Below are 13,443 nucleotides of genomic sequence, written 5' to 3' on the forward strand. Positions count from 1 at the left end.
TTAATCTCATTTCCGTTAGATGATGCAATATAAAGAATACAATGTTTTTGTTTAAATGATGATGGAACTTTTTGAAAGAATTATCCGTTATAAAAAAAATGGTGTATTCTATTAATAATTTAAATTTTAATGAGATATTATCTACTTAGATATTAAGTTAGGAGAACTATGGAAAGCTATTTATTAGTTGTAATTCAAGGAGTAACAAGTGAGAGATAAGATAATTAGTAGAATGTTTATAGAATTAGGAGATGAAAGGAGAATTTAGATTCTAGGATTATACATGATTACAATGTAGTTATTAGAAAAAAAATTTTGTTGGAGAGACAATGAGATATTTATACAATGGTTACAATGAGCTATTTATTGTTTCAATATAAATTAAAAAAAAAAAGCAAATTAATCCTCATCATTTATCGTAATTTCAAATGGCCTGTTTAGTTTAATTTATCTTACCACCAATTTATCTCTAATTCCAATTTTTTCCCGTTAACCCTTTTGCTCTCACGGTTACTCTTCAAAAAAAAAACCTTTTGCTCTCACAGTTACCCTCCCCCCCCCCCAAAAAAAAATTCTTTCTGTTCGCTTCGCAGAACCTGCACGCAGTCTCGCCGTGTGTGTTGAAACCTACATCCGCACCTGGTAGACCCGCATCGCCCAACCTTCTTCGCGAGCATCCTCCCTCATTGGTCGCAACTCCTTTGCACCATCGCCGCTGCACATCCCAGCGTGACTGCAGCATTGCCTCCGCGTGCAACTCCTCCGACCCGAACTGCAGCCCAGTCTCCGCGCGCCTACCCCCTCGCGGGAAGGAACTGCTTTGCACCAAACGTGGTTGAACATCCGACCGTGACCTGGTTGAATCATCGTGGAAGACGCGAACTGCAGCACTGAACTTTCTCGCACCTAAAAATCAATCATCTACGCGTACAGTAATTGTGAACATCCAGTTATATGTAGACAAGATCATCCGACGTTTGTGTGTAAAGATAATCATATAATCCATTTTGTTTAATAAATTAACCATCCAAATACATACTGAAATGAACATCTAGTTGCTGGTTGGAGTCACTGCGATGGTGCGGTACGGCGAGAACAACTTACACGATCGAAAAGTAATGGTGGAGGGTAACTTCTGCGCACGGCGGCCTTACGACAGAGAGAAAAGTGCTGGTTGGAGTCGTTGCCATGGTGCGGTGCGGCGAGAACAATGCACACAACTGGAAGGTAATGGTGGAGGTGACCTCTGCGCACGGCGGAGAGAACTGATGAGAAAGGGAGAAAGAGGATAAGACCGTATAGAGAGAGGATCTGTGTGTTGGTGTAACTGATTGTAATCCTAATTTGTTTCAAATTTAAAATTAGAAACTATTCAAAATTAATCAATTGACTATGATTTGATTTTAGTTGCAATTTAACTCTCATTGTATATATTGTACAATACATATATTGGCTCCTCATACTATGTCTTAGAAAAATAGCTTTCCATGGTTTTTTGGTTTCAAACAAAAAGAGATGCGATAGAAGATTGTGGATTCTGGGATGGACTATAGTGAATATGAAACTTTTATTGGAGGATAAATCTTTACCAATAAGAGTTGAAACTTCTCAACGAACTTCATAACATGTTAAGGCCAGTTAAACTAACAACTGGTAGAGAGGATAAAGTGGTGATAACGTTTGATAAAAAAAGATGTTTTTTTTACTAACTCTTTTCTGCAAATTTTGCAGAAAAAAATTATGCCGAAAGACATAACAAGTTACAGTTATACTAGAGCAATTTGAAAAAAATTGGCTCCTCCAGAAATTGAATTGTTTGCATGGCTTATTCGATGGACAGTGTGAACACTATAGAGAGATTGAGTAGACTAAGAATTATTAGTTATAATGATAATATTTGTGTTTTGTGTAAGAAGGATGTTAAATTTATTCATCACTTATTTCCTTGTCTGTGAGTTTACCTAGTAGGTTTGGTGTGAATAGATGACATACTTTGGTCGAGCGTAGGCCATTTTGTGTAGCATCAAATAACACTTTGAAAGTTGAACAGGAGGGCCTGGTAGAAAAGAGGAGTCGTAAGAAGTGGTTGATTGAATTCTTTGTGGTAACTTGAAATATTTGAAAAGAATATTTAGGAACAAAGAGACAGGTGTTGGTGTCTTTATCAACAGATTCTGTTCAAGCTACAAAAAGTGGTATGATGTTGATCCATTTCGTTGTTAATGGTAACAAAGTTGCGTTAGTCTAGTGGTTAATTCATTAGGTCGCTTAAGCAAGTATTGAAAGTTTGAATTCTACCTTGTGCATGCCGTAATCTATTAGCCAGCAACAAACTCTTAAATAAAACTTAAATTCGCGACCGATTAAAGAGTTGGGAGATACAATAAAAAAAATTGATTTACTATTTTCATAGATTTTTATTTTCTATTTATATTTGTGTGCTCTATTTTCCTATGTTGAACTTTTAATTGGCAAACTTTCAATAAGTCAAGTCTTTCCATCTTGTTTTCGCCATTATTATTTGAAGGTTATGGAAAAATAAGCGATTAGGGGTGGCAAACGGGTCTAAATCTGTCGGGCCGGCCCGCGTAACCCGCCAAAAAAGGCGGGCTGGACTGAAAAATTGGGACCGCCAAATAGTAAAAGTTCGCCTAACCCGCACTGCTTAAACGGCGGGCTTTGGCGGGGTGGGGCGGGCTTCCCCGCCGAGTTTAGTATTTTTTAGCAAGGGGTATTTTTACAATTTTTTTTGCCAACCCAACTTATAAGAGAATGAAGATGAAAATTGAGTGTTTTGGATTATATTTTTTTTTTAGAGACAATATTTATAATTATGTTTATTTTGTTTTGGGAACAATATTTATAATTATGTTTTGGATGAAAACTTGGTTTATAATTATATTTATTAGATATTTATAATTACAAAGACTTTAATGTTTGTGAATATCAAAATTATAATTTGTTTATACTTTTAGAAATTATAATAGTTAAAAGTAAAAAATAGAAAAGAATTTTTATGCCTTTATATATATTATTTAATAGTTAAAAATAAAAAAGAAGATATTTAGCGGGCTTAGCCCGCTGACCCGCCAACCCGCCGTTAAGCAGGGCGGATTAGGATTTTGGGACCGCCTCACTAGGTAGGGCGGAACGGGACGGACTTCCCCGCTTGCCACCCTATAAGCAATTATCATCGGTATAATAATTATGTATAAGTAATTAAAAATAAAAGATTCATGCTATGTCATCAATATACTTTATATTTATCATCTACACAAAATGTTGTGTTAATCCATACTTCATCTAACATTAAACTAAATACAAATTTCATTTAAAATTAGATCAACATTTAATGTGTGTATATTATATAGACAAGCATAAAAAACACTAGAGTTCAGCATAATAACGAACGCAAAGAAGTATAGTCTTTATTTTAGGTTGAAGCTACTATAAAATGAAGAAATTAGTAAAATAAAAATAAAAATAAAAATAAAAAATATAATTACTTTTAAATTAAGATAATAAAATTCATACATAATAAAAATTATATATTTAATGATAAAAAAGAGAAAATGATTTTCCTAATATGGTAAAAAAAAATTTGAGTAGAAAGGTCATGTGAGAGCCATTCCCCACATTGTTTCAGGGTTGGGATGATTTAGAACACATTCCACATGGTCCCATAATTATTTACATGACATGATTCCATAGATTAGGAATTCCCATAATATCACTATTTTGATTTTGATGGTACATTAACTTTTCCAGAGAATGATACCGCACTAAATCTCATACCATTTCTTGTTGGGCATAGGCACCCCCCAACAATAACCCAACAAACACGTTCGTCCAATTCTTGTGCCATGCATAGTCCTTAACGGGGTTCCCACATTACAAGAATCTAGTTTCATAACTTATGATTGCCGACTAATTAAATCAGATTTAGTTGAACAAATTAATGTATTTCAATTTTCATGTAAGCATATAGTATAATAATTATGACACTACACTATTAGTACATTCATTCTTCAAGAGTTATTACTGTATCAAATTAATGCCTATTATATATGTTTTAACAATGACTTGTTCATTCCAACTATTGTTAGTTAATATTGTGAAATAATTGTCGAAAATGAAGCATTAAAGACGGTTGTGCATGGAAAAGGATTGACAATGAATTTGTAGCATAAAAGATGGAAGCAAAATTGCGAAACATATGGAAGATGAATCCACATTGGCACATGATGATGAGAACAACTTGCGTAGTTGAATTGTTCTTCTTTTGTTTCTTTACGAAAAAGCAGGGGTCTTTGTATTTGTATTCATCCAACTTCCAATCCTATCCGTTATCCAATCAGAGACGAGGAACCATGCAAAATTTGGCAATTATGAATTCATATAACTAACCTCCACATTTAGCAAACTACTACGGAACAAGTTTCATTTAGTATTAACAAAATTAACCACTACTTTATCCATATATATCTTAGTTGTCGAGATTTTGCATTTTATTATTGTGAGGGCAGTTAATTAGACATAATTTTTATTGAATGATTGTTAGAGACAAAACGTACAAAGTTGTTGATGTTGCAAACAGAGTGATGAAAGCACATAATAATTATATACAACTGTTTGTTAGCAACAAGGGTGCATGATTGCATGAAATTAAGCAAAGAAGCTTCAAGTTGAGATATATTTTCTAGATATAAAAAAAAAAAAAAAAACTATGTTGTCAAAACATGCTAATTTCTTTAATTACTTTGTAGGTTGTGGTTGGTTGTGAGTTCCTGTCGAAGTTGCTCATTGAGTGTTGACTAATCAATTATTCAACCCTCATTACTCTGGGTAAAATGGCAAGAAAAAGCTGTTATGTGTATTAAGTGTGTGCATATTTTCTTTTTCTTTTTCTTTTTTCTTTTTTACTTTCGATATTAAAAAATGATCTATAAAGAGAAAAGAGAAAAGACACCAAACAAACAAGAGGAAAGAGAAGATAAAATGAAGATGTACAAAAAAAAGTGAATACGAAAAATAGTATGAATATTATTTCTTAGTAAACTCATTCAAATGGCATGTGCACGTAGAAAATCAGTTAACAAATTAATTATGATATATTTGTGTATATTTATGATATTGATTCACACATTTTTTAATTAAATAATCAACTATGAAATAATATTTATTATAGTTGAATAATCAAATTTAAATATATTAATAATCAAATTTATTTATAATAGTATAATAATTTTTTTATGAGACACTAAATATATATTTTTTTGAGATATCAAAATTTTTATAAAAAGAGCTAATTGATGGCCGATTCTTTTTAATATGAAATTGATATTTAAAAATTATTAAATAATTTGATAAATTTAATTAAATTATCATCTAATAATTTTTAACTATTAATTTTATATAAAAATAATTGCTAGTAAATTTTCACCAACTTCACATATTTTTACAAAATAATATTTAGTATCAGAAATTAGTAACCAACTTTACCAGTCCATAGGAAGTGTGGGGCCCTCCATAATCCCTATAAATAGATACACATACTCCAACTTTTGGTAGTTCATCAACCCTGCATTTTAAGCAGAGTGACTCTGTTCCAACAATGCCATCATTGCTTTCCTCTTCTCTCCTTCAAATGCCTCCTCTTCTATTCTCTCTTATACTCTCACTCATGCTTTGTGGAATCATTGCTGATGAGTCTCCACCTTCACCTGGCTACTACCCTAGTTCCCAAGTTAGTTCTGTTGCCTTTGATCAAGCTTATAGAAACCTTTGGGGACCTCAGCACCAAAGACTAGACCAATCTGGCTCACTAACTATTTGGCTTGACTCTTACTCTGGTACATTATTAAATAATGTGCTTCAAAAGAAAATGACACGTTCATGTAACCATGTAACAACTCTACAGCATTATTATGCTTCTTAGACATTTTGAATTTTTTTTGTTTGAAACAGGAAGTGGATTCAAGTCAATCCGGCCGTATCGATCCGGATACTTTGGTGCTGCCATTAAGCTTCAATCTGGTTACACTGCAGGAGTGATTACATGTCTCTATGTGAGAATCATTAGTGTATAACTCTTTAATTAAGAATCGACTATACTTCCTGTACACTAAAATCAACTACCAGTTTAAAATACATGTTGGAATATAAATACACATTGATTTTAGCGACTGATTTTAGTGTACGAATAACATTTTTTATTAAGAATATATTCATTATTATTAATTAATTTGGGAATTGCTATAGCTTTCAAACAACCAAGACTACCCAGGAGACCATGATGAAGTGGACATTGAGTTCCTTGGTACCATCCCAGATAAACATTCCCCGAAAGAGCAATGTACGTGTACGGATCCATATGGGATGCATCATCATGGGCCACAGAGAATGGTAAATACAAAGCTGATTACAAATACCAACCATTCATTGGAAGATACAAAGATTTCAAGCTCCAAGGTTGCACCACTCAATCCTCCTCCTCATGCCAGCCACCCTCACCTTCACCACCTGGCTACAATTCACTAAGTCCTCAACAGTATAATGCAATGCAATGGGTCCAAAACAATTACTTGGTCTATGACTATTGCCGTGATCCCAATAGAGACCATACCCTTACTCCAGAATGCTAATTAATTATTTATACTCTTCAAGGGGATGGTAATTGAGATGACCCCACCTGCTTAATTAAAGTGTAATTGCAAGGGCAGTTGAGCGTCCAAGCCACCCCCAACATTCAAGATTGTGATGTATTTGTTGTTTCTGCCAATTGTGTGTTTAATTTCCACTATTACTTATTGAATTAAATAATTCAATTTGGATGCATGTACCAAAATATATATATACATCAATTTGTATGTTTTTCTAATAATATTTTCTTTCTATATAATTTTAGTATTTATTTTTGTTAAAAGTAATTAAATCAATGACAGATATATATATAAACAAAAATTCGAATTCATGGTGTGTCATGTATAAGAGAAAAACGGACCATGTTCCCTTGAAAGTTGAAAGTAAGCCGTGTGAAAGAACCTTGAGATGGACTATGTTGCTGAATAATTGGACCCCCCAAAATAACTATATATTCAATATATAACAGAAAATGGTGGTGTTTCTATCACATAGAATTTTCTCAGATCATTATTTTGATTCTCATTACCATGCGAGTATTAGTTTAGGGGTTTTCTATATGTCATGTGATAGACACATTAAACTATATGGCATGAGCAAATTTTATACATGCCTCATTGGCTCCTAGGCCAAGTTGAAGTGTATTTGATATTTCACGGGAACTAATATCGATCTTCCCCCTAAATGGCATCTTACACGGTTTAGTACCATGGATTTCTGTTTGATCTCGTGAATGACCAGAAACCTTACTTTGTCGTTTAATTGTGGCGTTGTCAAATGTCACATGAATGAAATTAGGATACTACCATAGTTGCTGGCTTGCTGCATTTCCCCATGCCTTGTTTAAAAAGAATGATTTGGATTCATGCAACTTCATTGGCTTCACACACTTTCCATTTTGATCCTTTGACTTTGTCACGGCCTCACGGGGAATACAAATACAAAGGCAGTGTTTTCTTTCTCCATTTAAGGGCGTGGGTCTCGTGAATGAGTTATTGTAAGGCAGGATTCCATTAAGAGTATGTCACTGGCCAATAGGTTGTTGTATGCACAAAGTGGGATTTGAACGCCCGACACTTGCTTAAGCGGACGAGTGAGTTGACCACTCGACCAACCCAAGTTGGTTAATTTATTTTTATTTTTATGTTAATGTTTTTTCCTCTCCCTATGTTAATGTTGATCTGGGTAAAAATCCTAAACTGAAAAAAAGATGGTCTTTCTTTGGACTTTATCATTGTATTTAGAGTTAAAGTTTTTTCCGGTCCTTAATCATTTATCCAATGGACATTGACCGGTTAACAACAGGTTAACGCTAACGTGTCAGGTAACATCTATTTCATAATAAGGACAAATCGCCCCCTGTACTCTTCAACCATCTCCCTCCTCCGAAACTCTTTCTTCTTCCTCTCCTCCCTCTTCTCCACCGCTACCGCACTCACACTCCTCCCTCTCCCTTCGATCCTCCTTTTTTGCCACCACCACTGCACTCACAATCATCATTGTCATTAACAATATCATTACCATCATTTATGCATGATGATTAATGAAAATTTTATATTTTCCTAAACTCTCTCTCCTTCCCCTCCTCCCTTTCCTATCTCTCTGCATTTTTTTTACTTTCTCATTTCTCTTCATCACTCACTACTACCACCATCGCCATAATAACATCACGAGTTTTATTTATTTTAACACTCAAATTTTATTCTTTTTTTTAATCTTTATTTTTTTGGTAATTTTTTCAAAAAATAAATGGTTTTTTTCTTCAAACGACTAGGGTACTTCTTTAATGTGATTATGTTTTTGGTTTTTGAATTTTTGGATTCTGATGATAATATTATTGATGATGATAATGATTGTGATGAGGATGAGGAGAAATGAATATTGTGATTTTAATGATGATTGCATTAGTGATGATTTCAGAGAGGAGGTGAGGCGGATTAGGAGTATTGGGGTTAGGGTTTTGGAGTTGAGAGAGGCAGTGGAAAAGAGGGAGAAGAGGAGAGAAAGAGAATTTCGGAGGGAGAGGGAGGAGGCGGTGACAAAGAGGGAGCGGGTGAAACAAATGAGGGAGATGGTTGAGGGACTCGGGAGGCGATTTGTCCCTATTACAAAAGAGACAAAACTAAGTAAACACAATTACCTGACACATTAGCGTTGACCTACTGTCAACTGGTTTCAGGGATTGGATTGAACAAATACAAAAGTGAATGAGAACCGATTTGTATTTTTATAATCGTTAGGAGGCACAATGTCCCTCGAGTAAATGGTTAAGAATCAAAAAGGACATTTACTCTTGTATTTATCATAACCAATGATTCTTTTTTTTTTTTTTGGTCAAGTAACCAATGATTCTAGACCTTCAAATAAAATTGTACTGGATTTGGATTTATATTTCTTTTTGGGTCACGATATTGGATTTGGATGCTAAAGATTATAGAGATAAAGAAAATATGAAGCCCAAAACTATAGGGTAATTGCTTCTGGACAAGGGCCAAGCCCATTGAAAAAGTTATCAGTTAGACTCATTGTCTCATTGAAAGGGCCATGCCATGTGTTTCTCTTATCTTTATTTGTGGATCCATTTTTTTATATATTATAAAAAATTTAAGAAAATTGATCAGCTATGTGATATTGAATTATTGATAAGGGTCAGTCATCATTTGGTCTTCAATTTTATGAAACAATTTAGTTGAATATGTTAAATTATTTAGTAATTTGCAGGCATTATCTTTGAATGAAGATATCATAGATTCATAGTACTCACCTGATTAACCAAATTGGGTTGGTCCACCTGATTTTACTTTCCTATATTTTACTACAGAAATTATTATTCTTAAATATCCTTTTGTAATTCTCAGAAATTATTTAGAGTAACGTACTTTGAAATTTCACTTGAGTTCTTCCACTAATGAGTAAACCATGTTTTGGAAATTTTAAACAAGAAAACAAAGACACTTATGATTCACGGATTAGGATAGAAACCGAGACTGCACAACTTACTGAAGCTTTGATAGCCAATGTTACTAACATAACACGTTAATAGAGGCGCTCATGCAAGGAAAATAAGTTATTGGGAGTTGGTACAAAAAAGCATTTTGGTACAAGAACAAACAGAGAGAAAAAGACAATGAAAATTACATTCCATTACAGAGTGGCCAGCTAGCTTTTAAGCTTTAGCTACCTACCTATTTTTGAATGCTGACATTAAGCATTCATTCACTCATAAAACTACACTCCAATGCCACCGTTGGATTCTTTCTCCCTCAATTAAATTTCACGTCCATTCCTCACCTTACCCGTGACCACACTTATTCACTGCCTCAATCCAAATAACAACAGACGTACACATTTCAACTTCTGACAATTCATCACTTCTCAGTCCCAACACCAAAAAATATTTATATATGAATTCATTTAATAATTAGTATGGTTTATTTACATCGGAAAATAATAATTATATAGCAATGGTTGCTTTGCCATGTCATAAAGAATAATAAACCCTCCACGTTAGCATTAACGAGCTGGACCAAAAGTCGCTACTCGCCTACTCCATAGTTAATATCCATCCATCTACCCTCTGTGTGGTGTGGTCCCCACTGACACATAGCCAGAGACCGAATTCAAAATCGAATAGCTGTCATCCATCATCATATGCAGCCAGCAGCCAGCAATTCCAAGCTGGGAAGAACTTTAACCCGAAAGCCTTACGTGTCACTCTCCAATTCGCCGGAAACCGTAGACCTACCGTAAGACCTACCAAGCTTCTCACTCAGACTAACCAGAGTGTGCCACGTGGCATCCCCTTCCTGCACCTCCTCATTGAACATCAGGGCCCGCCTCGTTCTCGGGTCCCACAGGTTCCTCTGAATCGCCGTGAGGTTCGTCGCTGCCACGCGCTCAAGGATCCTCCCAAGCTTCCCGACGTCCCTCTCCGCCACCCTAACGGAAATATCCGGCCACCTCACGGCAGACGAAAACGGTAACCGAATACCGTCTGAGATAATTACCGGCACGCATCCCAATAAAACAGACTCAACCAGTCTGGGACTCCATGGGGCCCACCCAAGTGGACACAAACAGAAAACAGACCTCGCTATCTCTGACTGGTAACCGGCAAACCTATGCCTCTTGAGGTAAAATCTCCGGTCACCGCTGAATTTACGCCATATCACCGTCCTCACTCTCCTAAAAGAAACAAAAATAGAAAAAACGTCAATTCAGCAAAAGTTTTTGAGTTAAAATCGAAATGCGGCTTAATTATTGATCAATGATGAGAGTGTGGGGTCATTATTGATTAATTAATAATTACTTACTTGCTGTAAAACCTTCCGCTTATGTTCTTAGGATGAACCTCCATTTTCCCACGGAAGAACGCAAAAATGTCTCTGCGTCCGTTCGCCGGAGAATTCTTAGCAAGAGTCTTCCGTACACTTTCCGGCGACACGTATGGCGGTATGACTACATTCTCAACTTGTTGGCACGGGTGCTGGTACTCAACGCCGAACGTCTGCAACACTATTGAGTTCTTCATTGTTTCCGGTATTCCATGCTGCATCGCCACATCTTCCTTCATTAAGAAAAGAAACAAGAGAGTCAAGTCATTGGAACTAAGGAAGAAAGAAAATGCACGCAAAAAAATGTGTGGAGTTATTAGGTAGTTACGAGGTTGTGGAAACAAGCGCCAAAATCATGGGAAGCGACGAAGACGTGGTCGGATCCGGAGGTGCGGTTCCAGAAAGGGTGGTGTGTGGAGATGAGTTGCACCGCGGAGGAAATGAGGTTGCGGGCGTGTGAGATTGAAGGGAAGCCATTGACGGTGCTGAAGTTGCAGGAGACGTAGACTGGGACGAAGAAGAAGTCAGCTTGGTTGGGGTCAAAGGTTCGAAGGTCGCTGGTCAAGAGTGCTCTGTGAATGGCGACTTCGGACGCAAACAAGTGAGTGCTGCACCTCTCGTTGGTTAACCAATCTGTGTTGTACTTTGATGGGAGCTCGTAGATGAACACCTTCATATTCTTCAGTTTGCTTGCAATGTTGCTGGATTCTAACAGTGTACGAGGTACAACATGGGATTTAACTAAGTTCTCGGTTGGTTCTGTTTTTTGGGCGGTGGTGTTGTTGTTATTGGTGATGAGAAAAGAGGTGAAGAAGTAGAGGGAGAGAGAGAGCCATAGAAGCCATTTGTAGTATGTGCAGAAGCAGTTTCTATCTTGTTGTTGCTGTTGATAATGCTGATTGAGCTTGTTGTAGTTGTAGCCATGTTTGTGATGAAAGAGGTTCATCTTCACATACAAGCCCCTACTACTACTACTACTACTACTCTTTGGGGGTCTCTGGCTTTTGTGCTGTTGTTCCACCATTATTGAAGAGAACCAAGAAATAAGATAAGAGTAGAAGAGGTACAAACAATTTTATTATTGCTAGCACTTAGCACCAAAAATAAAACAGTTGGAAGCATTTATTATTTATTAGTACGTGTTTTCGATATCTGAATTCCGAGACTTCACTAATTATTGAAGAGGCATTATTTAACTAATAAAAAAACAAAATAGGAAAGAGGAAAGAGAATGGATTTTAGAGGATGATGTTTGTTTTTTGAGAGAGCTGTGATGACTTGGGCGTTATGTATGTAGCGTTCTTTATTTCTTTTCTACAAATTAAATTAATTTAAATATAATCATGTGATAAGATATGATATGATATGCCAACATGCATGGTTTGGTTCCTGATCAGCATATCAATTAATTAAGCTCTTTTTTGGGTGCATTCATACACCCACAGCTAAGCACCCAACCCAAACTCTAGACTTCAAAACCATTCTAGTGATCATGCATTGCACCACATAAAGCTCTTTTAGTAACATCAACTAACAATAAGACTTAAATACACTACAACATACCATGTGAGAATGAAAATTAAGTTTGGAGTAAACATGTGCAAAAAAAAAAACATATTTATCGATTAAATAACATTCTCGAATCCATCAAACTCTAACCGTTAGTCCGTTACTATAGTTTAGTATTGCTTAAGCAAAGTTGGATAAGATAGATGCTTAACTAATTATATAGTATCTTCGATTAGCAGCAATTAATGACCTCATCTTGGACCTGCATAAACAAACAGTTGGAAAGTTTGAAACCAGATCGGAATATTGAAGGAATAGAATAGAATATGAGTAGAATTCAGAATTAAAGGACGCCAAAACTGAAAAGTATAAGAAATAAAGAGGTTGTGGGCCGTAGCATTAGCATATTTGCAAAGCTCCAAAAATAATAAACCCTTTCGCAAATTAATTAGTGTTGATCTCTTATATATAATTAGCTTGTGTATGTCTCAAGCTAAGGTTAAGATAGTAAATATATATATATATATATATATATATATATATATATATATATATATATTAGTAGTATATGGTGACACCTAAAACCAAACGAGATATTTTATGTTAAGGTAACGCCATTGGAGGAATTGATAAGTTTAGGTAAAACTTTTGCCATATAAGCGTTGATGCTTATTCGATTGAGCAAAAATGCGTCTTTACTACGTTGCCATCATTGCTTGCTACTAGTGCTGTTTTCGTTGTATCCTTTGTTGTCGCTGGACCTATCATTTGCCAAATGTTGATATGTGTGCTATAATATTAGCTACTATATTTTATAAGCATAACCGCCATAAAACAATTTCTCTATTGAATGGTGGATTATATTCATGAATAAATTTTGTTGTAACAAAGAACTTAATTAACCCTTGCTGATTATGAAAATATGCATCGTATCGGCAAGAATAATATTAAGCTTTTA

The 13,443-nt window shown here is 35.4% G+C and overlaps 1 protein-coding gene and 1 pseudogene across 1 annotated transcript; one reads left to right on the forward strand and one right to left on the reverse strand.

The window, feature by feature from the left end:
• Positions 1 to 5,586: 5,586 nt before the first annotated feature.
• Positions 5,587 to 6,853, forward strand: LOC130946367 (probable xyloglucan endotransglucosylase/hydrolase protein 32; annotated as a pseudogene).
• A 2,854-nt stretch (positions 6,854 to 9,707) lies between these two features.
• Positions 9,708 to 11,999, reverse strand: LOC130946556 (probable glucuronoxylan glucuronosyltransferase IRX7). Its single transcript, XM_057875331.1, has 3 exons — positions 11,305 to 11,999; positions 10,956 to 11,209; positions 9,708 to 10,827 (listed from the first exon to the last, which is right to left on the reverse strand). Exons 1-3 carry the CDS (start codon positions 11,920 to 11,922, stop codon positions 10,347 to 10,349), a joined length of 1,353 nt encoding a protein of 450 aa, XP_057731314.1. The 5' UTR covers positions 11,923 to 11,999; the 3' UTR covers positions 9,708 to 10,346.
• Positions 12,000 to 13,443: the final 1,444 nt, after the last annotated feature.

Source organism: Arachis stenosperma, chromosome 8 (genome assembly GCF_014773155.1).
Source record: "Arachis stenosperma cultivar V10309 chromosome 8, arast.V10309.gnm1.PFL2, whole genome shotgun sequence".
Lineage (NCBI taxonomy): Eukaryota > Viridiplantae > Streptophyta > Magnoliopsida > Fabales > Fabaceae > Arachis > Arachis stenosperma.